The sequence below is a fragment of the Phaseolus vulgaris genome, chromosome 7 (genome assembly GCF_051622355.1).
Source record: "Phaseolus vulgaris cultivar YP4 chromosome 7, ASM5162235v1, whole genome shotgun sequence".
Classification (NCBI taxonomy): domain Eukaryota; kingdom Viridiplantae; phylum Streptophyta; class Magnoliopsida; order Fabales; family Fabaceae; genus Phaseolus; species Phaseolus vulgaris.
The window spans coordinates 9,613,874-9,641,864 of record NC_143504.1 but is presented as its reverse complement, the minus strand read 5'-3'; the positions used below and the strand labels follow the sequence as shown (position 1 = coordinate 9,641,864).

The 27,991-nt window shown below is 32.4% G+C and overlaps 2 protein-coding genes across 2 annotated transcripts; both read left to right on the top strand.

The window, feature by feature from the left end:
* The first annotated feature begins 5 nt into the window (after positions 1 to 5).
* LOC137827788 (DNAJ heat shock N-terminal domain-containing protein) lies at positions 6 to 9,537 on the top strand. Its single transcript, XM_090304622.1, has 12 exons — positions 6 to 490; positions 656 to 987; positions 1,063 to 1,140; positions 1,241 to 1,343; positions 1,926 to 2,014; positions 2,552 to 2,663; positions 3,740 to 3,793; positions 3,863 to 3,911; positions 4,582 to 4,682; positions 8,450 to 8,565; positions 8,679 to 9,125; positions 9,225 to 9,537. Exons 1-11 carry the CDS (start codon positions 167 to 169, stop codon positions 9,025 to 9,027), a joined length of 1,707 nt encoding a protein of 568 aa, XP_090160748.1. The 5' UTR covers positions 6 to 166; the 3' UTR covers positions 9,028 to 9,125; positions 9,225 to 9,537.
* A 12,689-nt stretch (positions 9,538 to 22,226) lies between these two features.
* Positions 22,227 to 26,682, top strand: VND7 (vascular related NAC-domain protein 7). The gene is made up of 4 exons (XM_068635717.2): positions 22,227 to 22,449; positions 23,707 to 23,878; positions 24,134 to 24,405; positions 25,998 to 26,682. Exons 1-4 carry the CDS (start codon positions 22,429 to 22,431, stop codon positions 26,535 to 26,537), a joined length of 1,005 nt encoding a protein of 334 aa, XP_068491818.1. The 5' UTR covers positions 22,227 to 22,428; the 3' UTR covers positions 26,538 to 26,682.
* Positions 26,683 to 27,991: the final 1,309 nt, after the last annotated feature.

Here is a 27,991-nt window from a genome sequence, read left to right as displayed (position 1 = left end):
TTAACACATTTTTACTTTTGTTTTCTTGGCATTTATGTATGAGTACATTTAAAAAAAGTTTGGAAAAAATAAGTGCAGAAAGCGGTAAAATACAAGAGTAATGATTGATTCGTTGTTTGTGATAATTCATATTCAGATTTTTGGTGCGAATCGGTGAATTCCCAAAATGGGTGACAGAAGAAAGAAGAAGCGTCGTCTACATGACTCGTCTACGTCCTCATCCTCTCCGTCGTCCTCGTCGGACTCTGACCGCTCTTCGCGGCGGCGGCGGCGGCGACGCGAAAAGGAGCGGCGCAGAAGGAGCGAGGAAAAGGAGGAGCGAAGGAGAAAGAGGAGAGACAGAGAGAAGAAAAAGAGGAAGAGGCTCCATGATTCCGATGACTCCTCCAACTCTTCGGAGGATGAAGACAAACAACCTAGGGTTCTGCCTGAAACTGTGATAACCGATATGATGATAGAGTTCCCCAACGTCGGCAACGATTTGAAGCAGGTTTCACTTTCATTTCTCTTCCCATGCTTTGCCAATTTCATTGATAGTGTTTTTTTTGTGAACACTAGATTAGTGTTTTAAATTGAAATTGGTTATATTATATTGCATATTTCACAATATATGCTTGGTTCTTACTGGTCTTTTTGTTGTTGTGGTTGTGTTTAGCTTTTGCAAATGATTGATGATGGACAAGCTGTTGACATAAAGGGTATATCAGAACGATCTTTGGCGAAGCATTTGAAGAAGCTGTTTCTTTCATTAAACCTTAAGGAGAACGGAGATGGGGTTTTCTTGCTGCCTTCTAAAGCTCGCCCTACTTTGGATGTTCTTGGCCCTCTCATTCTCTCCTACACAAATCCCATAATAAATGAGCAAGCTGAGGCTTCTGCACCGGTGCCTGAATCCGGTTCAGTTCCAGTGGATGTTGAAAAGGAACAGATGGTGGATGACCATGTGCTCGCATCTCCAGATGATCATTCTGCAGGTCCTAGGAAAAGGTGACAATTCTTTTTGTCATTTTGTTGACATTATTTATTTATTTATTTGAAGTTATTGCTTACTTTACTGTGCAGGATGATTGGCCCTGCAATGCCATCAGCTGAATTACTGGCTGCTGCTGCCAAATTAACAGAGGCGCAGACTGAGCTCAGGTGCCAACCCATTTAAGTTCCTATTGATTATGTTTCCTGTCTCAATGGAGTCAATTTACGTCTGATGATGGTGGATGATTTTTAATGCTAATGTCTTTAGAGAGGCCGAATTGGATGATGATAGTGAACTATTTATTGGACCTGCACCACCAGCTATGGTTTCTGAAGCAGAATCAGCTAATGATGCAGAACGTTTTGAAGAGGTATTTAATCCCAGTGTCATTAATCAGGATTTTTTTCTTTCTTCAAATATTAAAATAAAATACTTAGATTTAATGATTGATATATGATGTATTGGTTTTCCACTTATAAGATTGGATTTTATTTGGGGGACATGAGAAATAACTTCTTCAATTTGGATTCCTTCAGCTAAACTGAACAATCTGTCATCTGAATTTGACAAGCCATTAACGTTTGATGTATTTGAACTTCTGGGTTAATCTTTAACTGTCTGCTTTGTTATGGGATAAAGATAGTTTGGTTTTCTCTGATCATGGAGTCTCCAGGGAAGCTCCAGTTGTTCATCTCTCAGATTTTTTTGGGGGTGGTGTTGATGGTAGTTTGGCTCTTTGAACGCAGGAATCTTTATATTTTTCCATTTAATCTTTTTGATTTTACAACTGGTTATATCTGTTTTGTAATTTTTATCTTTTTTTAAAGAGTTTCTTTCAGGGGAGAAACTCTTTAATTCTCAGATTACTTGTTACTTTATTTCTGAATTAGGTTTTGGATACTTATCTCTAATTGAATGCTGAGGTACAAGTTATTGTCTGTTTATTTCTCAGGTGACCAGAATAATGGAAGTTGAGGCTGATAGTCCATATGATGTTCTAGGAGTCAATCATAATATGTCCGATGGAAATGTTAAGAAAAGGTAAGTTCTCTTATGTGATTTTTTTAATTGATCAAAGAAGAAAGCATTTGTGGTTAATTTTGTGTTTGAATTAATTATTTTAAAAACTGATTCAACTGTGTTGTGCCCCCACCCTAAACAGAGTTAGTTAGGAAATGGGTGTTCTCTGAGTGATTATTTAGTACAACTGTGCTGCCTTACTGCTCCAAAGAAGTTTGTAAATCATCATGATCCAAATCATTGTATAATTGTATTATCATGTTAAAAACAAAATGTGGACTATAACAGTCTGTTCTGTACTAAAAACATAAGCATGTACCCAAGACATTCTATATCTATGCTGGGAACTAAAAGGGAGGCATTCTATATCTATACTGGGAACTAAAAGGGAGACATTCTATATCTATACTGGGAACTAAAAGGGAAATGTCTCTAAAATATATTAAGTTCTATATTCTATACAATAACAACAAAAAAATCCAATCTTTGGCCATCAAATGACTACGTATGATCAAGATCATTTGGTTGTCTAATGTTGTCTTGATTAATGCCATTTAGGTACTGGAAGATATCACTATTGGTTCATCCAGATAAATGCTCTCATCCGCAAGCCCACCAGGCATTCATTAAGTTAAATAAAGCTTTCAAAGAGTTACAAGATCCAGAAAAGGTGATCCTGCTAGAAGGGTGGTTTATTATTGAAGTTAAAGTTTTTTTCATGCTATATGCTTGCAACTCTTTCTTTTTAAGGTATACACTTGGTTAATTGGTTTACCTATGGGTTTTCTTTTGCCTTTTTGTTTTATTGGTTGATTGTTTCACTTGAAAGTAAAAAATATTAGCTTTTTAAACTTGTACAGAAAATATAGCACAAAGTCCTTTCTTACAGAAAAGATAGGATGTGAATCAGGGAATAGTTATGTATCCTTCTTGAGTTGGGTAGTGGGAACACTATGAGCGGCAGAGTTCTTGGCAATTTGGGTTTATTTTATTTACAATTGATTTTTATTTGAGTTCAGATCCTTACCTATGATTTGAGGGAATTTATTTCCTCTGTTTGGATTCAGCAACAGGGAAGGCACTTGTTTATTTTCAACTAAGAAAAATAGTGATAAGCTCTTTTTGCACTTTAAGGACTCCAGATCTGTCAAAAATCATCAAGTGTTTAAAAAGTTTGTGTGTGAAGCAGAATTGTTGTTCAAGGAACTTGAATAGTGAATAATTTAGTGTGACATGGCTGAAGAAGTCATTTGAAAAAGCAAAAGCTGTTAGCAATTTCTTGCATTTGACCTACGATATTGCTGACATTCATGTGTTGTGTTGTTTGCTAGTGAATAAGCAATCATTGGGGGCTGATTAGGTATGTTTGGGTTGTCTTATTCTAGGGTAAATAGTATATTTTTTGCTGCTTTTGAGAAAATTTATTGAAAAGAGTAATATATCCCCCAAAAGAAGCTAGAACAAACAATCTTGCCCACTAGTAAGATGAATTAGTGGTTTCACACGAAACTTGGTAATTATATAAATTTCAGCACTGGCCTTTTAATTTATTTCTTGTATCTTTAACTTTTCCTTTGGTTTTTCCCTATAGAATTTTGTTTATTAAGAATGCTGTTTTGTTTTGGCATGTATTTCTTTTTCTGAGGAGATGTTTTGTTCTCACATTTGACATATGCTAGATTAGATATTTTTGTAATATATTTGAATTCTTTTTATTAACAAGATGATGTTGTGTGCTTTTTGCAGCGGAAAGCAATGGATGAGAAAATCAAACTCAAGCAAGAACAAGAGGAATTTAAGGTAATTTGAACTTATTTGTCTGGCTATACTATTAGTGATTGAAGCCCTAATATCATCATGTGACTGCAGGCTCAACTTAAAACTATGCGTGAGGCTGCGCTATGGAGAAGATCTCAAGGTGAGTTCCACAATGTAGAGAGGGTTCTTGTCTAGTTTCTTGAGGTCACTTTTTTGAGGTAAAAATTTGAAAGGTGGGTGGGGAAATTGAAAGGGTTAAGTTGTGTTAGAGATAATTGTAGCACCAATTGCCTATGTAAAACATGAAAAGGTGGTGGGAAGGGACGTGGAGGAAAATATAGAGCAAAATGAGCTTAGTGTGGGAATTACATTTTCTAAGTTTGTAAAGCATATTATCATTTCTCATGTAAGCCAAAGAAAAATTGTTAATATTTTGTATTTATAATGAAGTAGAGGAGAAAATTTGCAGGTTGTTTCAACCTTTAAAGTTACCTTATGTTCTAGTTTTACTGTACATAATGATTAAAATCATTTTAGAGGCCTCTTTTTATTCTTATTTTCTTAATTGCTATGATCTACCATATCACTGGGAGAAGGTACTGTACTCATATTCCTGAAAACCAACATAAAGTGTCAGTGCCTGTTGATTTGGTGATAGTGTGCTTAATTTGTGGTATTTGGGATGTACTTTTGCCTCTTGCTGGTCTTGTAACTGTTTAGGTTGGAAACCCCCACCCCATATACATGTCTTTCTTGGAAGGAAAGAGCATATATTTGGGTACTATTATTACCTGCGAACTGTTATCTTATTGCTAGGAATTCTTTGGCAGGTATTTCCATGGAGGGTGATGAAGAACTTCTGGCACAGACAGAGGTTAAAGTGGAGCCACAAAGGGATGAGTGGATGACAACACTGCCTCCGGAAAGGAAAGTAAGTATCGTCAATCATTTGATATTGGACACTTGTGCAAGCTACACAAGTGCAATTGGACACCGTTGAGAAAATGTAATCCATTTATATGATATAATGTATAGTAACTTTGAAATGTGGTTTAATTATGATTTTGATATAATTATAATATTGAGTCACTTTAGCTCTCTATATAAATGATCTAGGACATATTTTGGTTGGGTATGTAATTTGTATATACCAGCTAGAAATTGTAAACTTGCTTGGCTTCTTATATTTGGGTGTAGTGTTTATATTTGATTTTCTTAATTGATTGATGTTATTGGTAGTAGGACAGGTCTAAAGCCTTGAAATGAATTTCTAAGCATTTAATGGAACTGTAATGCCCTTTTCTTTGGGTCATGTAATGCCTAAAGAATTAGGTCTGGTGCTTAGGATCTCATTTTGTTTGAGTAAAACCTCAGTCAGTGATATGCTAGATCAAACCCTTTACATAAAAACAAACTTCAAAATTACAACACCAAAAGCAAGATTAAACACTCAAAACAAATCATAATCATTTGGCGCAAGGTGATTAGAAGCATAAAATCTTCTAGCCTCTAGCTTTTGAATCAACATATCTGGTTGATATTAATAGAATTACTTAAACTTTAATAGGAGAGCGCATTATCAACATGGAGAAAGTGTCCTTCTGTTCCAACCCACACTATTTCTTTTCTTTGTTAGTTTTATGAGAATGATATAATTCTTTCATCATTATTTTGATATTTATTAAGAAGTGAGTTTAAGGCTAACTCATCCATGGAAAACTGGCTTGTAAGGTGAGGGTTGCTCCCACTTATATACTGTAAATTGTAGGATCTCTAGCACACACCCCCACGTGGCCTAATCTCGAGGCATGTACATCTCGTGCATTGGACTAGATATTCGTGAGTGGTTTGATAGTGCCAGATAGCAGGTGGCACAACAGGTCCATCAAATTTTGCTAGGATAGACTTTGATACCACAAGCTCACAAGGGAGGGAAGCCATTGCTCTATACACAGCTTGAACAGCTAATCGGGCAACAACATTTTGTTTCTTGCCCTTCCAAAAGATAATATTATTTCCTCAAGCAAAACAGAATAACCTGTTGTAGAACGGCTATCCATAGGAGAACCAGTCCAATCAACGTCACAATACCCAAAGATTTGGGTATTCCCTTTATCTTCATAAAGTAGTCCTCATCCTATTTACAATTTTCTTAGCTACTACCACATGTTGTCTCCTTCCTATTATTCCTTTATTTCTTCCTTTTCTTTATTACTATTCCTAAAAATGTGACAGAAGCACTTGATTATTCTAGGTGGTGACAAACCATGATTACTGAAATGTGGCTCATGAACATAACAAAACATGGGAGTTAGTTCCTTTTTTGTCTCTAAAGAAGACATTATGCTGTAGTTGGGTCTATGCCATTAAGGTTGGACCTAATGATGATGTTGATGGCATCAAAGCTCGATTGGAGGCTAAAGGATATACTTTGATCTATGGGCTTGACTACAGTAAATTTGATCTCTAACATGATCAAAATCTGGATTCCTTGCACAAAGAAACAACCATATAAAACTGATCTAACTTCTTTTTTATCTCTTCTAATGAGTCAAGTTCTAAGAACATCTTCAATTCCTCCACTGTTGATTGGGCTTCTGCAATGGTTTCTGTTCTTGGAACTAGAGGAGGGTGGTGGTAAGTGAGGTCCTCAATGCACATATTGTAAGAGAATGGGACACACCTTGGAGAACTGTTGCTCTTTACGTGGCTTTCCTGACAAGAGTCAATATTTCCAAACTTGAAGGTTTTGAGCCAAAGTTCTCTAATGAAAAATATTAGGAATATTTAAGGTTGAAATCCAGCAGCCTAGCCCAATCATCTATAACTCCCAATTTGTCAACAACTTGCATTTAACAATCTGTGGAGAGTCAAAATCCATGGATAATTGACTAAGGTGCATGTGATCATATTTCTGGTAATATCTTGTTCTATTGTCTCTCCTTTCCTAAAACACTTCATTTTATAAACCTAGCCAACAGATCTAAAGTAGCCTCTAAGCGAACTGGTCAAATTTCTCTTTCTCCCTCTTTAAACCTAAAATCTGCACCTACCTGTCCCTTTAGTCTCATTTCTTTAAGACAATTAACTAAATCATTAAATTGTTCAGTAAGATTTGATGCCAATTCTTTTGTTACAGGAACGTGGTATGGGTCGATAATTGCCAAAGGACATGAATCTAGAGTCCTACTTTGGTACTAGCTCATCTAGATCTTGTGTTGCATCTGCATCTCCTAAACTGCTACATGAATGCTTAGGACATCCTCATTTGACAATTAAAAACAGAGGTTCCTGAACTTAGTAGTCTCCAAACTTTGGAATGAATCATGTCAATTAGGAAAATATGTCAGGTCTTCTTTTTCGAAACATTCTTGTGTCTGGATGTAACTCTGCCTTTTCTATCATCCACGTACATTTGGGGGCCAAACCGTGTGTCATCTTTTGGTTTTAGATATTTTGTCATGTTCATTAATAAGTTTTATAAATGTACTTGAATTTATCTAATGAAATATCATTATGAACTTTTGTCTATTTTTACGTCTTTAATGAAGTTAGAAATCTGTTGGAAAAAGTAATCAAGGTCTTACGAAGCAATAATGCTAAATAATATTTTTTCTCTTATTCATCTAAACTCTTCAGCTCACACAACATTCTGCATCAGTTTACTTGCCCTCATACACCTCAGCAAAATGGTATAGTAGAAAGAAAAAATAGACATCTAGTTGAAACTGCTCGTACCTTATTGTTTGGTGCAAATATGCCTGTTCATTGTTGGGGTGATGCTATCCTAATTGCCTCTTTTCCCATTAAAAGAATGCCTTCTTCTTCACTCGAAAGTAAAGTTCCCTACTCCATTCTATTTCCAAAAGAACTCCTCATTCATATCATTCCACGTGTTTTTGGTTGTGTATGTTTTGTTCATGATATATCCCCAGGATTAGATAAACTCTCAATTAAAGCCATCAAAATGTGTCTTCCTGGGCTATTCTAGACTTCAAAAAGGATATCGATGTTACTCTCTTGAGACCAAGAAATAATATATGTCTGTCAATGTTACCTTTATTGAACCAATTCCCTTCTACATAGGATTCTAATTCCCTCCAACATGTTCTTCCTGCGTCCTTAGTTGAGTTTTCCGTTACTTCTGCTCCCAACACCTAGAATCCATACAAAATCCTCCTGAACCATTGTCACTACCTCTTATTACCTATGCAGGAGCCAAATTGCTAGTCCATACCCCAAGGTGAGTCCTCTTCAACAGGTCCTTCTTAATCGTCACCTAATACCACAACTCTTGATCATGATAACACAAGTTGGTCCATTGTCATTCGCAAAGGTAGTCGACCTACCCGTAGTTCTTATCCTCAAGATGTTGACAATTAATTTCAATGGTTTAGTCCTCTCATGAAACATTGGATTGAATGTAATGTGGAGAGCCGCTTGGTTATCATAATACATCTTCATTGGTTGAATCTCACAAATCTAATTCTTCACAAAACCAGCTTGTAAGGTGAGGATTGCTCCCACATACTGTAAATTGGTGTAAATCTCTAGTTGATGTGAAATCTCCAACAATATTCTCTCTATTAAATCTGATTCTAATTTACTAAAATATGCTTAACCTTTAGAGCAAGTTATTTAATCAAGAAGAACTCGGTTATTTTGCTAAACATACTTATTGAAATATCTGTGTTTCAGCCTGGTGGTATGACTATGCACTCAACCAAATTTAGTCGGGGCCCAAAGGAAGGTAGAGGTGATACTAGTGCTTGGACAGACACCCCTTCGGATAGGGCCCAGAAAGCAAAGATGAAGTATGTATCTTCCATTCTATTCCAGAGTGCTTTGGTTGGTTAATTTCTCTTTCCTGCAACATGTATAGCCCGCCACATGATCAAGAGCCTTATAACCAATATTTATATGACAGTTATTTGGAGGCATACAATGAAGCTACTGCACTAGCTTCAAATGACGATGATAAGAAAAGGGCCAGTGAGGATGCAGACTTGGTGGACAAATACAACAAAGCAAAACGGTCAAAAACATTGGTGCAGAAACATCAAGAAGTGGTTGCTAACAAATCCAAGAAAAAGTCCAAGCAAGTGAAGCAACAGCCAGGGAAGGAAGAGTGGGTGGGTGAACATCCATGGAAGCCATGGGACCGTGAAAAGGATCTGACAGCTGGAAGGAAAACTGTAAATTTTGATTCAGAAAACATGACTAAGGATTTATCTTCAAGGTTTTCTTCTGGAAACTTTCAGAGGAACTTCCTTTGATTTGAGCGAGTTCGAGTTTCATTTGCTGACCTCTTTTACCTGGACAACATCTGTTCAATGTGCTTCTTTGAGAAATTGTATTTTTCTTTTTCGTGATGGTTAGTTTTCCTGTCATTTTACAATTATTTTGATTTCCTTTTCTTGATCAACTCTATCATAGGCTAACTGATTCTCTTTTCTACAAATGCATGATGCAGTAGCCCGTAGGTGCTGAATACAGTCATGCGCTTCAAATGCTACGGAGAATTCTAGTTATGCAATTGCATCACTGGCGAATTTATCCGAAGGAGTTTGTATAATAAATGGCCCTATGCGTATTTTTCTAACCGTGTATATTTAATTATCTATCAAGCATGCTTATCCGAAGCATCTCTGTTTGTGGCACATGTACTTATAGCTTCAGAAATAGTAGAGCTAGTGTAACGGCATCCTTGCTAAAAGTTTAATTTTTTTTTTTTATGTATCCAAGTTACATTAGCAGTGCCATCTTTTGAAAACGAGGTTTTATCATGGCTATGTGTGAACTAAAAGTTTTTTTGTTTTCCTTTTTTTAATCATCTTCTACCTGAAGCTTTACAATTTTCACTTTTTACTCAAATAATCAGTGGCTTGGGGGATATTCTGAATAAGATTATTGGAATGATATTAAAACTCATTTTGATCAAATTCAATTTTTATATGAATCGAGGTTAATTTTTATGAAACTCTTTTTAATTTATGCATCAATTGGTAAGCTTTGTGTTTAAAAAAAGGTTTAAATAGGCTAGTGAATCCAACTTGAGAGAATTTTAAACTACACACGAATATGAAAACTCTAAATAAGGTCAAAACTAGCGAGAGCAGTTATTAAAAGTCAATGAGGAACTGAATTTGAGCAAAATATTGACGACCAACCTATCTGATGTTATTATTCATAGTAAGAGAGTCCAAAACTGGCTTAGGGGGGAAAATGGATGTTATATTATTGGAAGAAGAAATAGTAAGTGAAACATCCTTAATGCAGGAGTTTTTTGAGAAGAAAGAGGTAGGGAATAAAACAAACAACTGTCCTGGTAATAGAGAGGGCATGGTTTTGAAAAGCATGTGTTAACATATTCAACTGTCTATTAACACATATTCAACTGTCTATTAACATGTATTATGCGCATTATTTAAAATGCAGTTTTGGATTATGAAACTTCAATAACCAGCTTCGTGGCCTTTAATAAGCACCCGGGTTGCATAATGATAATATGAAAGCCACTATCCACTGCCATTCCAAAACCAAACATCATACCCATACCAATCTTCTTTAGCCTAAAATTACTTATAATATCAGTGTGCAACAACAAGTACCACAACTTGTAATTTGTAATTAACTGACGGAGACAAATTCTATTTTCAAACAGGAACTTTTTTGGAATGAATACGTGTCTAATACAAAAAATAATTAATATTGTCACCATTTGTGCACTTCAATAATAACAAAAATGCTCTGACCTATATTTTATACCTATAGAAATCCATAAATTTCCTGCATGTCCTTATACCTTGTCAAAATATCACACCCATAAAAGCTAGATTACTCTTTCAACATCCATTCTTCATCTCAATAAATTGTTATTATTCTATTTAACTTGTTATTAAGCTGAATGTATTTTTTTTTTGGAAATGATGTCACTTTCGCTTTTTTAAAATAAATGGCAATTCACCTTGTTATTATCTATTTGGACAAAAAAAAAATTATTACACCTTTGCCTGATACGACTTCAGTTATATTAGTTTGCTTACATTGACACAACTTCAATTAAACGTAAACATCCACTTAATCAAAGTCGTTCAATCAACACACAACTTTTATATTGAAATCGTGGGACAAGGGCACGATTTCATTTTTTACCACTCTTAGAACAAAAGTCGTGTGCTCTAGTACAATTTTTTGATTTGAAATCGTGTCATGTTAGCACGACTTGACCAAATGCATAATAAAAAATTGTTCAAATTTGTAATAATATATGTGAATTGTACCATTTAGTATAAAAAATAAAAAATCTGTCACTTTCATTATTATAAGCAAAAGAGCAATTCATTGAAAAGGTCTATTACGCCTTCATTTTTACCTCCATAAGTATATAAACTCATTTTCAAATGAATGTTTAATTACCTTTTTGGTCCCTACATTTTTGTCAATATTCAATTTACTTTGAAATTGTTGATGATGGCCTGCACTTTTTCTTCAATGGCCTTCTCTTGCTTTTGCACTTCAACAAGGAACCTTTTCAAATGCGAAGGTGTCATGATGTCATTCTCAGAGTAATTCTCGAAGAGGGTCTTGATCTCCAATGGCACCTCTGCCAAGGTCAGCTTGAACCGTTAACGCCAGCAGAAACACACAAAAAACCCTAAATCTACAAACCCTCAAACCAAGGATTCTCTCAACCCACATAGTAAAAATCAATAACAATTAACCTTACAAACACAATAGATAACCACGAACTGCATCGTAAACGTCAAAACTCCAATGAAAACACCAAAATTCAGCCCAGTAAAATCAAAATTGCCGTAGTGTTCTCAATTCAATCCTTAATCTCTAATCCCCCAATTTCACTCTGTCTAAAACTTAAAATATAAAATACAAATTTTTATATCAGATAATGTCACAATACTATGAATAAATGATGTCATTAGGCATCATTGGTGGAGACATGATAGAATAGATTAAATTGCACCTTTTTAAAACATTTTGGGACTAATTTGATTCATTATAATGAATTGAATATTGACAAAAATATTATATGAATAAAAAAAAAGGAAATTAAACCTAAAATTAATCAGAGTGTTTACCGGTTGGGTATGGTGATGTTAGAATTTTGAATAGCTAGGTACTTTGTTGGAGATCCCACATCGACTAGAGATTAGAGCCTTTCATAGTATATAAGTGGGTGCAAACCTCACCCCATTGAGTCGGTTTTATGGGGTTGAGTTAGGCTTAAAGTCCACTTCGTAATATACTTACTTATATGTTCACTCCAGGTAATTGCACTATAAATGAATTAAAAAAAAAAACAAGAAAAATACATAACATATAATAAAATTCTAACTATTTGTAGGCTCTTAATATTGAACTTGTAGAACTTAAAGCTCGATTCATTTGAGTTTTCAATGAATTGAATTCATATACTGGAAGCAAGGAGGATCAAAATCAAAAGTCTTTTTGACAAAACTTTGTCTTGTATAAGAAGGAGAGGTTTTCATAAAAAAACAAAAAGTTAGCTATCTGAGTGTGACGTGCCAAAAATGGTGAAAGCTATAGAAAAGAAAAAGTTGGAAGTAAGTCTAAAAATTGATGCCATGATGATTAAGATTACCTAACCTGGGATGATGAGATTTATAATCCATTTTTCTTTTTCTCTCATAAAACCTTTGCTACATTCCAATCACAAATGCAATGTTGATGGTGCCATTTAAATTACTAAGATAAATGTAATAATTAGTTAATTAGTTAATTTTGATTAGAAAGTAATATTACTAAACCTATAATATTGTATTTTAGTTTTGTCTAAGAATTGAATGTGAATTCTTGCAATAAAAAAAATTAACTTTGGCAAAAAAATATATGTAAATGTCTACTCTTAAGTCTTTGGTGTGTTTTTTTTTTCGCCTCTTAGAAATGCAAACTGAAAGGAAATTTTAGGTTTATTTTGAAAAAAATTCTTGAAAACACTTAATAAGAAGAAACAATAAAATAAGTTTTTTTTATCAGTTAAAAATAACTTATTCATAAGTTAACTTATAGAACTATTTCCTATTATCTTCTCTAAAATCTAATTTTTAATTTGTATGTAAATTCATTTTATCTTATGATTTTTTTTCTCTTGATAAAAACTTGGGTAGAATTTTTCTCCAAAAAAACCTTTCTTTGATTAATGTAAAGGGCAAGTGCTTTGTCATTTGTTTGTCAGCAGCAATTGGAAGTAACATATATAGAACATAATTCAGGTAGAGCTGGGTGGCCATACAGCAATCCAAATAAAATATTTCTCAAGCTATTTATTAAATACTTTATTTATGTATACAACATGTATCTTTTACTCTAAACAATTTTCTTTACTTTAATTGAGTAAGACTATTGTGAACAACAAATCCTCTTTCAAATATTTAAATAAAGTACATTCTTAAATTCGAATTCATAATTGGTTAAACTAAAGCAATCTTATCACTTAATTCATATTTATAGTTAACATAGTTAATTTTATACTAAATAATCTACAAAGAAGCTTGTTAAGTTTATTGATAGTTGAATTAATTTTTTTTAGTCTAAACTTTAAATCTATTTATACGAAGAAAATGATTGAACTATGGACAAAATCAATCCCACATTAAAAAAATACAGAAAAAACATATTTAAAAAAAAAACATGTCAGTTTATTTATTAAACATTTTAAGAATAGCAAACCTAATTTTTGAGCAATGATTAATCTATATCAATATAAATAAAAAAATTAGAGGAAAAGACAAAAGGAATAATGAGGAGAAGTAATGATGAATTGATGTATTGACACAATCTTAGGAGAAATTTATAAAGGGAGACAAGTTAGGTTGCGACACAAGGCATGTCATTATCAAACTTGGGTTAAGCTTGAAATTTGGTCTCTAGAAGGTTTGCTGTTAAAGAGGAACACATAGTGTAAGCAAGAAAATAAGATGAAAGGAAAAGCAGAGAGAGAGAGAGAGAGAGAGAGAGAGATAATGAGAAGAGTTGAAAATGTATGCTTTGTAAATACATTTAATGTATATGTGGGACTGAGCAGCCCAACCTCCTCTGCAGTCCCACAAACCGCCCCAAATGCTTCTCTCAACTTGCTTCATTTCCACTATTTCTTTCTTTGATGAAGCAACCCCACCACACCCCTTATCAAAATCATGACATTTGCCTTCTAATCTAGTAGGCTGCATCATCCTCCATTTCACCTTCCAATGCTTTCTTTTCTGCGGCTGCTTTTCCAACAATCTATTCCCCTCCTCACCTTCATTCATACAGACCTCAAAATACTCTCAACACAACAACTCAAAGGGAATCATTCTCTTTCTTCAGTTTTAAAAACTATTACCTCCTTAGCTTTCAATTTCTTTCATCACTTCTGCTCTTCTTGTACCAAAGTTCTCAATATCAGCAGAACTAATTAAACTTGAGTGTTGTTGAGAAACTAATATATATATTATGTGCCACTTCTAATTAATGCCAACCCCATGTTTTAGAGACTACAATCATACCAAGCTGCAGCATCATTGCCAACATGATATTTTTACCCAAAATAAGCAACTTCAAGCAAAATGAATAAAGTCAAATTTAGTTGAAGGAAGGTTATTGCTAGTTCCTATTTAGACCACTCTGGTGAGATATCACTGGTCACCACAGACACAACTTAGTTACCGGCCATGATAATGACAAATTGATGATCAATCTCACTTACTACGGATTTTGACTCAAACCACATTTTTTGTTTACTGTCTGAAGTTGACTAAATATGAACAGAGATGGGGTTTTAATTATTATTCCACCCTTTTGACCTGAGGTTAGAATTTTGTGGTTACTGAGATAAAAGTTAATGTCTCATCTCTTTTGAGTTGGTGTGACTTTAATTACTCCTAGCTGGCTTACTACAACAAAAACTGCAGCTCTTCAGTTTAGTGTGAACAGTACGTTACATGCTTTTGGCCACAATATATGACTGAATTTATTGCAGGAATCCTTGTGTCTATGAAAAAGTGGAAGAGAGAAATAACAAAAGGGAAAACGTAACATATTTTTGTTGTTACACTACATATAATGAATAAAATCAGGGAACAGGATGCATACATATATATATCACAATGATTATCCCTTCTTCCTTATGTTGCATGCTAAAATAATAATGGGCCTTTTCTCTCTCAACCAATGAACTGTGTATCTTGTTCACACGCAAGTCTCATGGTGCTTGCACTGAAAACTAGATTCCGGATTTTCTTTCCTTTTCCCTTCTCCCCAACTTGAAATTATAACTATACTCATTAAACCAAAAAAATATCAAGTGGTGGACCTGGTGGACACATGTTGGTCATTTTGCGGATAATTGCTTTTGCAAAATACCCTTGAGAGATTGAGATGACTACAATCATCATAATCCACAAGAGACAACATAAACTATAATTACTAAGACATACATATGAATATATGATCATATGGCATGGAATTATATTACTTTTTTTTCTGACAAGCCCAGAATGCTTGTTATGAAAATTGAGAATTTTAACTCCACAGGCACAAATTGATCTTTACCATGGACTTGAAATTTATAAACAGATATATAATATATATAAAAGGTCATGTATTGGTAGAAAAAACATAATAGTCCTGCACATGCAGTGTCTGCATCATAGTATTTGAGGCTTCATCTGGAAGAAGAAATGGTTGCCCCACCTCAATTGGTATAGGTAGCAGAGGTACTTTGTGATGGTGAGGTATGGAGGGCTAAGGTCACTTTCAGACAGTTTAAGTTAATCAACAACAAGAACAGTATCTAGCATAAGATCTGCAGATGTTAAGCTCCACCACACGCGCCCATAATAATAATGACATTTGTTTTGCTCCTGTTGATTATTAATTGTCCAACATAATTACTCTTTTTGTTCACTTGCTGCTACCTTGGTACTAATTGATTCAATCCTTGCCTATCTGAAATAATTAAAGACAAAAATTGAATTTCAAACCCATTTAGCATTAGTTCTTAATCAAAGATTGGCATACTTGATAGACGCAGAGCCAATTAGAATTGGAAAATATATCTTGGCCAATAATTACAGCATTAAAATATCATTGAAAACGTAAAGTCGGTAGATCATATCTGTTTGTGATGATTTTTTCAGATTGGATTCATGATTTTCTCTGATCTATGAGAATTGAAACGGGACCCACTGTTTTTTCTTCTATTAGTCTTTTTCTTCTTCTTTGTTCTTGGGGGTGAACCTAAAATTGAAGACCAAGTAAAGAAGGTATAGTCTTGGTAGTTAAAGCAGTGTTTCATTTCATCTCATATCATAGTTAAAAACTAGTAGAAGGTTGATAGGGTCATAGAAGTTCCTGAACTTTAGATTCACCTTTTGTTTGTTTCGTTGAAAATGGAGCACCGACTATCTAAGAAGATGTGGATAGGTTAATCTTAAAAGAGAAAGACGATCAGATTTGAAGATACTGATTTGACAATTATGGAAGTGGTAAAAGGTTTTGTGGACATAACACTTTGATTCCATGTACATTTCACATATCTTTAACTTTATTTCTATTGCAGATTAACATGATGTTTACGTCATGTTTAGCGAATGAATGTCTTGTCTGGTGACAGGTCTGTAGATCATGAAAATAAAAATAACAGGAATAGACTTAGTCTAAAGGTCTTTCCATGTCAAAACCAATTCTCATTTCTCAAGTTCTTTTCTACGTCGTTGCAGCATTTTTCCACCTCTGCATGACCGTCTTGTATATAGCTCCTTCACTTTATCACTGCCACAAGTAGTGGTTAATGTTTATGTCTAGCTTCTTCTTATCACCTATGTCTATGAATAGTTACAGTTGACATTTGTCATACATGAAAACAAGGTGTGAACCAGAATTTTGACCCATATGCAACGTAACATGTAAGTTGCTCTAAATTTTGAACCCACCAAATTTCTAAAATATGTAAGTAAAAAGCATGAATATAGGTAATAAAACAACTCTTGAGAAAACTTGACAGTAATTATTAACTAAAGAGAAAGGAATATTTTTTTTTTACAAAAAACTCATGATAGCTTTAGTAGTTTGAGTTGATTACGTAGGATTTCAGTGCCTTGAATATATAAAATTTATTAAGTTTCTCAACAAATTTGGTTTGCCATAACTTTTCTTGTACGGAAAATCCTAATTTTTTTTTTCATTTTCTACCTAAAATCTTCTCAAATTGTTTTAAATTTTTCATCCAAATAATCAAACTGACCAAAATATTTCACAAAATATCAGTTTTCATTTAACTTCTAGCTTTGCATCCCATAAAAAATTTAAAATTTCACCTTAAAAAAAAAGAGTTCATACATTAAATTTATCATGAACTCTATTTGGATATCAAAATTACTAAGAATTATACATATATATATATATAAATATATATATATATATATAAATTAACAATATTACCAAATTTAAGAAAAAATACAGAGTATATATCAACATGAATTATTAGTGTATAATTAATTCATTAACTAAATAAGTTTTTGATATTTTCAAATTAATTTATATTAAAATTGACACCTTATAAATGATATTTTTTATTATCAACATAAATATATTAATTTTACATTGATAGTGTGATGTCACTTTTTATAATTATCAGTTTTTAGGCTCAAAAATCAATTTCATCCATCAAATTTTAAAAGCTCAATGTATTTCCAATATTTTTAAAAGTTCAACCTTGGTCTTAACTTTTTTTAAAAAGTTCAACTTTGGTCTTAATTCTTTTTAGAAAATTCCACAAAAAAAATCATTAAATAAAAAATAATTTTAGAGATTAAAAATAATTAGTTGATATATTGATTAAATTAGAGATCATTTTAGAGACAAAAAAAAAATATTGATTTCTAAATTAGTTTCTATTATTAATAAATAGTTTCTATTATTAATAAATAATTTCTAAATTGGTATCTAATTAGCTACCAAATTTAGAATCTAAATAATTGGTAATTAAAATATTAGTAGCTAATTAGATACCAATTTAAAAACTATTGTGAATAATAAAAACTAATTTAGAAACCAATAATTTTTTTAGTCTATAAAATGATCTCTAATTTAGTCACTATATGAACTAATTATTTTTTATTTTTAAATTTGATTTCTATTTAATGATTTTTTTTAGTGTTGAATGTCGTTTTTTAAAACGATTGAGTGTGCTAACAATACATATAACTAGATGTGAAGTAACAAACACTACAAGAAAATCATGGAATAGAAACCAATTTTAGAAACAAAAAATAATTAGTTGCTATGGTGACTAAATTAAAGATCCATGTCAGAAACTAAACAAATAATTGGTTTTTAAATTAGTTTTTATGATTGTTAAATAGTTTCTACATTGGTATCTAATTAGCTACCAAGGTTTTAACTACCAATTATTTAGATTCTAAATTTGGTAGCAAAAACCTTGATTACTAATTAGATATCAATTTAGAAATCATTTAACAATAATAGAAACAAAAAATTCTTTTAGTCTCTAATTTAGTAAGTATAGCAACTAATTAATTATTTTGTGGTCTCTAAAATTGGTTTTTATTTATGATTTTCTTGTAGTGAGAGGCACTTAGATAAATCTATTTTAATGAGGACAATTAACAAAACACATTGAATCATTTTAACAAAATTTGAGATCATATTAAAAATTTTAAAAATGCTGATTAAAAAAAATTTAAAAAATCTGGTAAATAAATTGACTTTTTATCATTAATATAGGACTAAAATGGTATTTAAACTTTTGATAAATTAACCCGTGGTTAATTCGATAGTTATTATACGGATCAAATTAGTATATTTATTAAATATTGGAATAAAAATATTATCTTAAAAAATATTAATAAAAAGTATACCAAAAACTTTTAATCCCTATTCCATTAAATTCTATATGAACATAAACTTTTTAGACTAATGCATAACTATTAAATTCTATAGATAATATAAAAAATTGTGAGTATGAAAACCGATCGATGAGGTATGATTTTCCAATGGGAACAAAACATTCCTCCATTCCCAATCTATCTTATTAAACCTTCTTCCATTCTTGTTTCTTCTTTATCATGGATCATTGAGAGTTGGAGGTGGGCTCCCAAATAGGAACTTTTTAACCCCTAAGTGGGTCCTCTAAAAGTTCACGTCTGGGGCCTAAACAATCATCAATTCTACATTCTTTTTACTGATTTCCCTCTGCTTCATCTTCTCAAACTAAATTAACCAAAGATGAAACAAAATAAGCCAAAATTTGATTCTAGAATGAACCAATTCGCACCGTTCCTAATATTCCAGGCTTTAAAGCTTGTAGTGCAGTTGTTTGCAAGCTAATAAACGAATTCACAGCATTTCAGGGCTCATACACAAGCAATCTGTTCCACACCACTACATAAAATATACAAGAGATGTATTTAGAAGCAAAGAATGTTTCCATATTTGTTTAACTTCTTCTTCCTAGTGCCTTTCTGTTGAAGTGGAGCATATAATATACACTTCAGAAAACTACATTCAAACAAAACTGTAACCTAAGCTTGTTTCATTATATGTAAACCTAAAATGAGGTTTATACATGTGAATTAAACTTATAAGTTTGTTTCTGTGATCTTCTTCTTAGTTCTTCTTTTCTTCTGTGCTCAAAATTAATTTTCTTTGATTCTGTCACTTTATGTAGACTTCTTTTTCCTCATATTGGAATACCTAGATGTTAAATAGCGTATATGATCAAGCCACGGGTCTATTATAGCCCTAATATAAAGCAAATGACAAATTAATTGCATTAGAGTTTAGACACAATAATTTGGTCTAATATGTACACCATTCTTCTAAGTCTAGGTCAAAATAAAATAATATTATATCATACAACTATAATTGAAACGCTAATAAAATGATCACATATATTTCGGTGGCTTCTTTAAAATCGTGTTGCTATCAGCATAAACACATACAAAATATTATTTTCCTAGAAAATTAGAATTGAATTTTTAATTATAAATTAAAATCTGATTTTGCAAATTAAGGTTTTTGAGTTGAAGTTCCAGCAAGTTGATTAAGGACACACTTAAGAGAGCTTAATCTTCATCCCTCATTAGTGAAAACAAAAGTCTAAGTTCTGCTTTTGTTAGTCACTAATGATTGTTATTTCATTGCGGTTAATTATGATAATAATTAACCTATTACTACAATTTATAACCTTTCATGTTTTTAATAAAATAGTGGGACACAACACAACCACATAAGCATATAAAATACAATAAAAGCAAATTTATACAAATGTATACAAGCAATGAATAGATTTGGTGTAGCTTTAGGTAGGTTTCCATCAGATGGACAACTAAGAAGTTTTCATACAGCAAACAGCACTACAAAACAAAAGAAAAATCTTTAAACAAGCAATTCCAAGGTTTAAAATCAATCAAAATGATACACACTAGTACTATCATAACTGAAAAACTAGATAGGCAGCATATTTGGATTGCGTTCACACGAAGTTGAATATATTCTAAAGAAAATTTGTGAACTGGGGTTGAATGAGGGTTGTAACAGAGATCCAAGGGCACACAGAAACAGCAAACCATGGTCCACTCATCCCAGTGTGAATTTAAAAGGAGTATGTAAATAAAGAAATGAATGTTTGAGTAGAGTATTAATAAAAACTGCATAGTGAACTGATATTAATAAAAAAAGAAGAAGCATATGTAAGCAAGTGTTGGGACAAAATGACGTCAATGTCAGTGTTAAACCATTAATTATTTAATTTAGAGGTGACAAGTTGGTGGTTAAATATTGCTGTTCTGGCAACAGAGTCCCTAGAAGGTTGTATTCAGTAGGTGTAAAGGGTACCCTCATGTATAATATGGTTATAGTAAGCTTTCTATAGAAGCTTTCGGCTTTTGGTCACTGCTCTTTCATATAATAAATGCATTTTCTGTACTAGATTTGCAGCATATTTATTTATTTATTAAATTAATGGCTCTACTCTGAATAAGACAATAAACCCTTGCAAAGTACAATGGTAGGTTGGTAATCCCAGTTTATCTAGGCTTTATGTGTTTGTATAAAACAAATAAACTTAATCCTTTGAGTATTCATATATACACACACATAATACAAATCCCGAAATTGCCTTTTCAATCTACATCCATTACCTTTTTATAATATATATACAAAAGAGTGCATTGTTCTCAAAGAAACCTGTTATCAGTTACTCTTACTTTTGCAAGGGATAATATATAAAACTCTATTCTTCCTCAATGATCAAGTCATTTAGCTGGAACTTCAATGTTTAAGACAAAAACTGCTGCTCTTCTAACTTCAACTGCCAAGTTTGTTCTTTTTGTCCCGGTAATCCATTAATTAGATCTTAAGTTCGTCAACACTCAGTCTAATGAAAGTGGTTTTGTGTACCATAATATCTCTACTCCATTGTAGATTTTTCAACACACTTTTTCATATTAAAATATTTAATTCGTGTATAGAATTATATATTTATGCAAATTAACTATTTATGATAGAGTTAACACACTCTCTTTAACACAAAAAGTGAGGACTGATATACTTTTATCTCTAAAAATATTTATAAATTATTTTCCAATTATTGGTGATATAAGAGACTGTTTTAGTGTTATGAAATAATGGTATTATAAATTTAACAGGCTGATAGGTAGTGTAAACTTTTATACTTACTAAAATTATGATTTTGGCAGCATGGCACTAACAAAGTACATGTTTTGAAACCAATGGGTTTGATTATCTGATATACTAAATTGATTGCAGAATGAGAAGATGAATCATGGAATGCAGAGAATGGAAAAATAAAAACGAGAACCGTGGTAAAGAACAATCGGATAAACTATGGTGGAGGGCTTATGGTATGCATATGAAAACACTAAAGCGAGAAGACAGAAATGATTAACATATTGATATGGACAGCTTAGGAGTCTGACATAGCTTCCACATGTAAGAAAAGCAATGGTGCCAAATGTAGAGGGACGGCGCACCAAACAGACAATTGTGAAACCTCAATTGTGAAGGATGGAAGAGGAGAATGTGACATGCATGTACTCACTATTTGTGTCTGTTGTTAATTAGTGGAAGAGCCTCTGATCTAGGACATTAGCCAAGTATAATACAAGTTTATGAAAGCTATGAATGAATGAATGATCCATTACATATAATAATAATAATAAGAACAAGAGTAATATATTTGGTTAAAACTAAGTGAGCACTGTACAGTAGCTAGCATTGTTGTTTAAAGTGGTGGAATGGAAAAGGCTTAGGGTACAATATAGCGGTGGAAGGGGGGTGGCGTGAAAACTCGGTGTCACGCCGTCCAAACAAAGACCTTTCCATCTATCTGCCACCCCACGCGCAATCAATAACCTCATCTACAATATGTTTCTATATGTCTATATATTTATATATATATTATTCTTCTGCTTCTTTTCTCTACAACATTCTCTCATCCCTTTCGATACATGCTCTTGCAAATACATATATATAACTCTCCTACCTCTCTTTAGACAAACATTCACCTTCACCTTACTTCAACACACATCTCTCTCTCCCTCTCTCTCTCTCTCTCCATCCTCTCCCTTAGTCTTATCTCAGTGCCTGTAACTAGCAAACTCAAGAAGAAGATGACATTAACCCAAATTCCTGTGAGTATTGTGTATATATTTATTGTGTCCATAAATGTGACGATTGTTTCTTTTCTCCTTTCTCAACAGCGTGTCAAGAGAAGTCTGAAACCACCTTGAGTCTATTTTGGTAATGATCTCTAGGAGGGTTTATCTGAAGAGAACCAGCTTTTTCAAATTTATTTTGCAAAGGGAAACTACAGCTTTCTGGGGTTTATTATATTATATCCATGTCCATCTACAAGCCTGAAAATGTTAAATGGATCTATAGCTTGCTTTTCTTTCACATTTTGGTTTTCTTACACGAATGACACCAATCCAAGAATGATATATCTTGGTTTTTGTCAACTGAGAGCGTGTGAATATCATGATCTTAACAGTAGAAAAAGAGAGAGATATGATTAATTTGAAAATTTTCAAAGCATCAATGAAACAGTCTCCCCATTAGCAAGAGATGAATATTAAATCCATTAGTATTAATTAGTTAGGGCTAGCTGGTTTGTCCAGGTTTAAGAAAACCATGTATAGGTAGTGATTGTGTCCTTGGAAAATTCTGAAAATTAGCTTAAGCTGATGAGTGGAACTTTATCTGTAGCATATATGGTGGCTACATGTGTGCCTGGTGGTCGTGAATTGTGATCACGACATTTTCAATAGGGCAGGTCTTTCTCCACCACCAGCAGGCGTTGGGAGTGCACTGCACTCAAAGAAATGTGACATGCTTGTGACAGCAAAGTCAAGCTTTTCGGCCAACTTTTGTGTTCAATATACTTTTGCCAACTCCATGTCATGCAAATAAAGGCACAAAAAGAGCTTCTTAGGATTAATCATAGGCCTATTTTGTTAGTTAATTTGTTTTATTATGGTGGGTTCCACACATGGTCTGCCAATTTTGTCATTGCACATGCTGCACAATTGTTGGGTCCAATACCAAAGTTATACATCATCATCATCATCATTACTTCAAAATATCTCTCATCCCTAGAGGTTTTTAGAGCTATAAGGTTGTAAACTATTATGACTTTGATGAAGTGCAACGCGGAGCCAATGGCCATTCATTTTTTTTTCCTTTATCTTCCAATGCTGCCCTTACCATCAGGAAAAATTTGCAAAAAGAATTTGAGCATCTTATTTTTCGTTTCATAATCATTTGTTTTTCTCTTGATGCACGTAAAAGAGAACAAGACAAACCCTTATGCATAATATTCAAATTAAAACGGAAACATAAATGGTCAAATTGATCTTTCATAATGACTCCTTTTCCTTTGCTTCTTTCAGGAGAGATCATCAGTTGATATGGAATCATGCGTGCCTCCAGGGTTTAGATTTCATCCAACGGAAGAGGAGCTTGTGGGCTACTATCTCAAGAGGAAGATAAACTCCCTGAAAATCGATCTTGATGTTATTGTTGAGATTGATCTGTACAAAATGGAACCATGGGACATACAAGGTATATATATATAAATATAGTAATTAGATAGTTATATATCATTTCCACAATGCAACTAATCTTCACATCACACCATTTTCTTAAATTAAAGGGACATAAATAATCTTTAAGGAATTATAATTCAAAACAAAAGTCAACTTCAGAAACTTGATAAACTTCATCTGTTAACTATATCCATATCATAACATTATTGAGCAATTTATGACATTATATATAGTTAGAAAGTTGTTGATGTGCTTAATTGAAATTATGCAGATAGGTGCAAGCTAGGATATGAGCAACAAAATGAATGGTACTTTTTCAGCCATAAAGATAAGAAGTATCCTACAGGAACAAGAACTAACAGGGCCACTGCTGCTGGATTCTGGAAAGCAACTGGAAGGGACAAGGCTGTCATGTCCAAAAATAGAATCATAGGAATGAGGAAGACCTTGGTCTTCTACAAGGGACGTGCCCCTAATGGAAGGAAAACAGACTGGATTATGCATGAATATAGGCATCAAACCTCTGAACATGGTCCTCCACAGGCAAGTTTCTTCTCACTTCAATCATATCAACCACTGTGATCAAATATGAAGTAATCTATAATCAACTATAACAGTGAAAATTATAATTCAATGGTTGCTTCCAATACTTTCTTAATCTAATAATGTTGTGAAGAAAAAAAAACACTTGTATGCATGAAGTTAAGGAGAAGGCAAACATGTCATTTTGAGCAAATAGGGTCCTCAACACTGTTCTTCACTACTCCAAACAGTACTTTTCCTGTTTCATACTTTTCATTTTCAAACATACACACTCTTTTTTCAAATTGCACCATTATATGCCACTTTCTAAAGCATTTTTTGTTAGGATGGTTTGAAATTATTCTCATAAATTATATGATTTTCACTTCTTCTTAAATAAGTTGCGTGAATATATAATCCAATTATATAAACACAGTATTAGACAAAAACGTTACTAACTGTTTTTTATTTTGGTAAAAAAAACTGTTTTATATTTATATTATGTAAAAGCTCAGTCTTCTTTTCTTTTTTCTATATGACTTTTTTTATTCTTTTCCTGTGATAACTTTTAATTGTCGATAAAGTTACTTTATTTTTTAAATTATAACACTTCAATTTTTTGCCTTTTTCAGGGGGATTTCAGTAAGTAAACTTTTTAATGAATATTAAAGGATTCTTTAAGCGAGTATTAAAGACATTTAGTATTTTGAATAAATTAATATTTTTATTCTGTAGTGTGTAATTAATGTTTTTATTTTAAATATAATTAATGCTTCTACTTTTAGTAAATCTTTTTTAATTTTACTTAATCATTATCGTAGTTGCACTAGTTAAACCTTTGCCTTAAATGACAAAAGCATGCTTATGAACTTTTTAAAGACAATGCCCAACAAAGTTTTCATACCATTGTTATGGAATTTTTAATCTAACAACGATGTGCTAGTTTTCTTTTGATTTTATAACATATTGATCTTATTAAAAGGTATTTAACCTTTTAAAAAATGCACACGCCATGATTTGATAATTGATGTATAAAAATATATAGCATTTCTTTAAATTCACTACTATTTCTATGACACAAAACAAAAGGACAGTTTTTGTAAGAGACTTTTTTATTTGTGAACGTAATTTATTTTTTTACTTATCTGTGACATTTGTTTGTAAAAATGTGAAAGAGTATAAAAATATTATGTAAATAAAATGTCTTTTCACTGAATTCTCCTTTTCTTTCTTACTTTCAATCACATTTTAATAATATATACTTTTGGAGAAAAAGGGAATACTGTTTTCTCACACTCCAAATTCTATATTATTCTCTCTTTTTTTCTTTCTGTCCATCCACAAGTAAGTGAGTGTAAAATTTTGAATATATATACATGCAACTTTAGGAATCAATAGATGGTACATGAAACCAACAATTTCAAACATGTAATGAAAAGATATTCACTTTCTCCAAAGGTACTTTGTCTTTTATAAAGCTCAAAGAGTGAGAGGCAAATTAGGACACGCTTGTACTCTATATTATGTTAATAATAATAACAGTAATACAGAAGAAGCATATCTGAGGATTGATGAGAAAAGGTGAAAGTGACAGTTTATAATTCCTGTTTCAGGAAGAAGGATGGGTTGTGTGCCGAGCATTTCGGAAGCCTAGTCCAAGTCACAGGCAAGGTTATGAGGCATGGTGCAGTAGTAGTAGCCATCAACAGTTTCTCAGAGATCAAAGCTTTGCAAGACCCTTATCAATTGCTGATATTTTGAATGAAACAAATGTGCCTCATCATCATCACCCTGCTGAAGCTCCAAGTTTTAGTCTTCCTTTTGGCTCAGATCAGCAACCCTTTATTCTGCCAAACCAAACTGTTATGGACAAACAGCTGATTGAGCTTCCTCAGCTAGACAGTCCAACTGCAAGTTTTGCAATGAAGGAATGTAACCAACAACACCACAATGGCCTCACAAATGAGGAATATTGTAGTGATGAAAGGAGCAATAGCAGTGCTCAAGGTATCGATTGGAAGAGTTTGGACAACTTGTTCGGATCACAGTTGAGTGAGACAGCTTATTTTTCACATCCAAACGTGGCCTTGATGATGCCCCATAATAACCATGATCAAGCTAGTCATATCCTAGGATGCTTCCCAGATTCATAGTTAACTTTTGTGTGTCACCATAATCATCCATAGCCAAAATTAATGAATAAAGTCTAAGTAAGATAATGGATAATATTCATTTATCATACTTGTCCATTATCTTACCATAAGCTAATTTAGAAGTTGCTGGAGATTGAACCAAAAAGCTTTTTAGGTGATGATGATATTTTATATATATATATATATATATATATATATATTTTTTTTCGTGATAAAGGAGATTCGCTTTGAAGAGTGAATCTCTCCTTTGTTTAGAGTTCAGAAGATCACAACCTTTTCTTTTCTTCTTTTTGGGTACTAAGTTTAACTTTCTATTGTCCTTACTTGTTATGTCACTTATAAATGTACATTCTCAATTGCATGCATAGTGTGCTTTTCTTTTGCTTTAATCTTTTACCATCATCAGTGATTTGTGAGACCATTGTGTGTGTTTTTCATCAATCAAATGACAAATGAGGTCACAGCTACATTATTATTGTGAAATTTTTAAGAGTAATGTTATATATAAGCCATAAAAACTTATGTGACCTTTATTCTATCTTGTTATGAGTTTTCAAGTGGTTAGAGACTGGTTCATTTTAATTATATCAACTAATCGAATTAACTATAACATAAGATAACGATGAGTGATATGAAATTTAAAAAATAATGACTGTCTTGTCAAAAAAATTAATTTTTTTAACGAAAAACATTACTCTTTTGTTAATAAAAGAACATTATAATTTAGTAATAGTTGTCTGTTGGAAATATTTGTCCCTATTTTCCTATTATTCTTTTGTTCCTGTATTTTTTAAAAAGTATTTTATATAACAAAAAATTAAAAAAAAAATGAGAGACAAAATAAATATTATATATAATGTATAGTGCCATTTTTATGTATATATAACGGAATTTCTCCTTTTGTTGTACACATTCGATATTTTCATTTTATTTTTGTATTTTAAAATTATAAAAACTATAGCATATTAATTTTTTTTTACATATTTCATATTTTTATTTTATTTTTGTATTTTAAATTTTAAAAATAAAAAATAAATATAATGGGATCATTTTTGTGAATATATATAATAACAAAATAATTCAGTGTTCCAACAAAATACAACAACTTTAGTTCAACAAACTGTAGGGATATCGTGTGCGGAAACGTGATAATTTTCAACCAAAGATTATGAGAAATTAAAGTAACAAGTAAAGTGATAATGATACCAGAATTTTTAGGTGGAAAACCCCTTTAAATAGAGGTAAAAAAAATCCTCTCTATATGGGTTAAACACTTACACCCAAGAACAGAAATATAGAGTATATGAAAAGAGAGAGGAAGCACGTGTGTGTTGCTTGTTTGTAGTGTGTTACATTGCTTGAAGGAAGCCACTATGTATAGTGGTTCTAGGAGACAACAATAATAAATACAATTAATGGTAATTAACCTCTCATTGATTGCAATTGATTGTGGC